General features: G+C 38.6%; 2 protein-coding genes across 5 annotated transcripts in view; one reads left to right on the top strand and one right to left on the bottom strand.

The window, feature by feature from the left end:
• rph3aa (rabphilin 3A homolog (mouse), a) overlaps positions 1-3,404 on the bottom strand; it is a 199,717-nt gene that overhangs the window by 27,488 nt on the left and 168,825 nt on the right. The window lies entirely within an intron of this gene.
• Positions 2,766-3,404, top strand: part of LOC112162959 (acyl-coenzyme A thioesterase 1) — a gene marked incomplete at its 5' end in the record, with an annotated part of 2,103 nt that continues 1,464 nt past the window's right edge. Inside the window, 1 exon segment of the mRNA XM_024298980.2 lies at positions 2,766-2,953. Within this exon segment, the coding sequence (XP_024154748.1) occupies positions 2,766-2,953 (188 nt within the window).

Genomic DNA, 3,404 nt, shown 5'->3' on the forward strand with positions numbered 1-3,404 from the left:
TGACTGATAACACTGCGTGTGTCAACAGCCCTGTGAAAACAACACACTGTGGTTGACCTGTAAGAATGCTGCAGTTATCGGGTCTGAAGAAGAAAAATATCTAACATTTAGGTTGTAACGGACTCAGTTCAAAGTTTTGAGTAAATAATTTGAAAGAACACAAGTTTTGTACATGTTGAGAGGTTGTGCACCGAGGGATTTAAAAAAAATATATATATATTTCAGTCCTGATGAAAGTTACAGGTATTTTGTTTTGTTTAGATTGAATTTAGTCTATTGAGTTTGGTCTGATTAGTAAGTCCAGTTAGTATTTGGTAAGTTAATGGAGTCCATTCAGAATTACAGTAGGTTCCATTGTCTGTGTGTTAAAAATGAGTAACCTGTTTTCATGATTATTGCCAACATTTTCGTGAAAAAGAAAAAAAAAATCTGAAAAAAAGGAAGATGTAGTGTATTAGGCGTTATACTTGTTGTGTCCAACAGTTGTCACTGTAGCTTTATGATTGTAGTGTTACCTTGCTGTACAAGATGGAAGAATGTGCACGTCGTATATAACAATTATGAATAAGAAAAAGCCAGGAGTATTATTCCAGAACAATTTAACTTAAACGTTAAATAACTTTCAATATTTTACTTTCCATAAAAATATATTTTGTCAAAATTATACAAGTTAGAAATGAGCGCAAGATAAAATCGGGGTATAAATGGCAATAAAATAAAATGATCTGGAGGACTAGATGGGCCTTGACTTTGACATGTGCCATAGAGCATGTATTGAACCACTTAAATCAGGGAATGGGGGATTGTACCCCAGCGCCAAGTGACCTGCAGAACTACATGTGTACAGTTAGAGTTTAAGACCTCAGAACAACATCACGAGTTTACATTTGTGTGAAACATGAGACATCACTGTCAATGCCATCATAGCAAATGATGAAAACATCATTGACTGTAAACTAGTCCCTCAATATATTACAGTTCACCTTTGATGATCTTCTGTTTTATTGATTTTTTTTTTCAGTGATGTTTTGCATGTCTTTATTTTCTCTTTCACTAAAGTGCACTCTGTTCTGCATCCAGATTGGCTGTTTGACCTTGCCAATCAATCTCCTCCATCTGATGTTTCCTGTACCAGCACATTCTCACTCCCAACTCGTCATATATGGTCGTATGATTCAGGCCCCTTCTACATCACTTTTTGGTGTTCCCAACTCGTCGTTTTTTTGATGTGCCAGCTGTTCCTCTTGAATCAGGTGTCCCCAACCTCCAGGCCAAACCGGTACTGGTCCAAGAGCCACTGGTTACCAGACCGTAGACAGTTTTTATACTTTTATATTCTTTTTATTTTATATTTATGCACCAAGGAGGGGTGGATTGCTTTTGCTTTTAATTTCATTGTGCAATTGGGTGCAATGACAGAATAAAGATTCTATCTATCTATCTTCTATCTATCTACCGTAGACAGGGCAAAAATGCATTTTCCAATCAGCCCGGACCGGTACCTTAACCTGGTACCAGTTCCATGTCCTAAGGGTTGGGGACACGGCAGCCATGTCAAAAAATGTCATGTTGGGGACACACAAAACATCAAAAAGTGACATGGAGGGGGCCTGAACATATATGAAGAGTTGGGAGTGAGAATGTGTAGCCTGTACAGAATGAGTTCAGTTTGATACATTTACATAAGTATTCAATCACAATAAGATCCTTATTTTTATTCTGTAATAATGGACTTATTTTTCTACAAAGTTTGGAATTTTGAGAGTTTAAACAAGAGAGAAAAATGTAAATATTATGTTCTAGTCTGTCTTTGAAAAGTGTGTGAAGTGAGATATTTTACAGACCTAAAACATCTATAATCCTATTTTGCAAACGTCACGTTTTGTGGGATATTTATGGAACGTAACCCTGGCGACAGTTGAGGGAATACTGTGAATGAGAACTGGACCAGTGAGTGCGATGTCACCCATAGAAAATAACTTGCTTCTGGTTTTGACAAAATTAAGTCGATTCATTTGCCATTTATTCGCAATACGAATGTTGCCAAGTTGGAATCAGTGATCGTCTGTAAGCAGCTTATGGTCAGATTCAATATGAATCAACATTCCAATGAAAACCAGTCTTTCCAATCAGGAGTGAGCTTGTTGGAAGACCACACCCCTACCACTTGAAGGGGGCTTTGGAGAATCTGTAAATTAAACGACTGACTGTTAGACCACAAACTTTTACTGAAGCATCTGATTGGTCAGTTTATAACTTGAATAACTTTCACTACAGAAACTATAAAAATAAATGAGGATTTTCAGAACATGTTAAAAAAAAGGTATTAGAACAAGAATGGTTATTCTGACAAAGGAATGACTGCGTAATAGCTGTTTCATTCTCAAATGTATGGGATTTTACATCTGTTGACTAGGAGGTTCTTCCTATTTGGTACACAAGGGGGAGGGATCATTCAGTCCAGTTCTCATACAGTCAGTGGGAAATGGCCAATTTTTGTTTTTTGTGGCCATCTTTACTTTTGTCCTAATTGTAGGGTAATGAATTTCAAACTAATGACAATGGTGTTTCTTCTCATTCATTATCAAAAGGAAATTGTACATATTTTATTGAAATTCAGACTAAAATGGAAAAGCACTTATGTAAAAAACAATATCTCTAACTTATTTCGAGCAGTGTCAATATGTTATTTGTAGCAGTAAAACTGAAAAGCAGTGCCTCCCAAGTATGTTGCTTGACTGATTGACCGCATCCCTCTCTTGTAGGAGAAGGCCCGTTCCCTGCTGTGTTGGATCTGTGCACCTTCATGTCCGAGAAACGAGCCTCCCTGTTGGCCAGCAAAGGCTTTGTGGTCTTAGCAGTTCCTGTTTTCTTTGAGAAGCCTGACGTCTCAGGAAAGATGCACCTGGACCACTTTGAAGAGGCAGTGACATTTCTAAAGCAAGTGCCTCAGGTAACTGGAATCTACAACCATAATTGGTGTCTTGTTGTTCAGCAAAAAAAAAACTGTCCTCCATGCCTCCCTGATCTTTGGAAGTGGTCCTCTGGTCAGGGTGGTTGCTGCTTCCTCAGCCTCTGCCGGGGGCTTGGTGTGGGGCAACTGAGTACTTCCTCTATTTATTTAACTTTCCACATTTTGTAATATCCTCTGCTGTGGTAAAAAGACTCACCTGTGCACAGGTGACTGCTCACTTTAGCACAAATGGCATGTGTGCAGGAATATACATATGTTTGCTTGTATACGATCAGTGTTTGTGTATGATCTTTATTTTATTTATGCATGCATGTGTGTGAAGGTTTTTGTAGCCAACAGAGTCTGTAGACCAGGGGTCTCAAACTCGCGGCCCGCGGGCCATTTGCGGCCCGCAGGATGATGATTTGCGGCCCCCGTCTTCATATGAAAG

This window comes from Oryzias melastigma, linkage group LG12, assembly GCF_002922805.2.
Source record: "Oryzias melastigma strain HK-1 linkage group LG12, ASM292280v2, whole genome shotgun sequence".
NCBI lineage: Eukaryota > Metazoa > Chordata > Actinopteri > Beloniformes > Adrianichthyidae > Oryzias > Oryzias melastigma.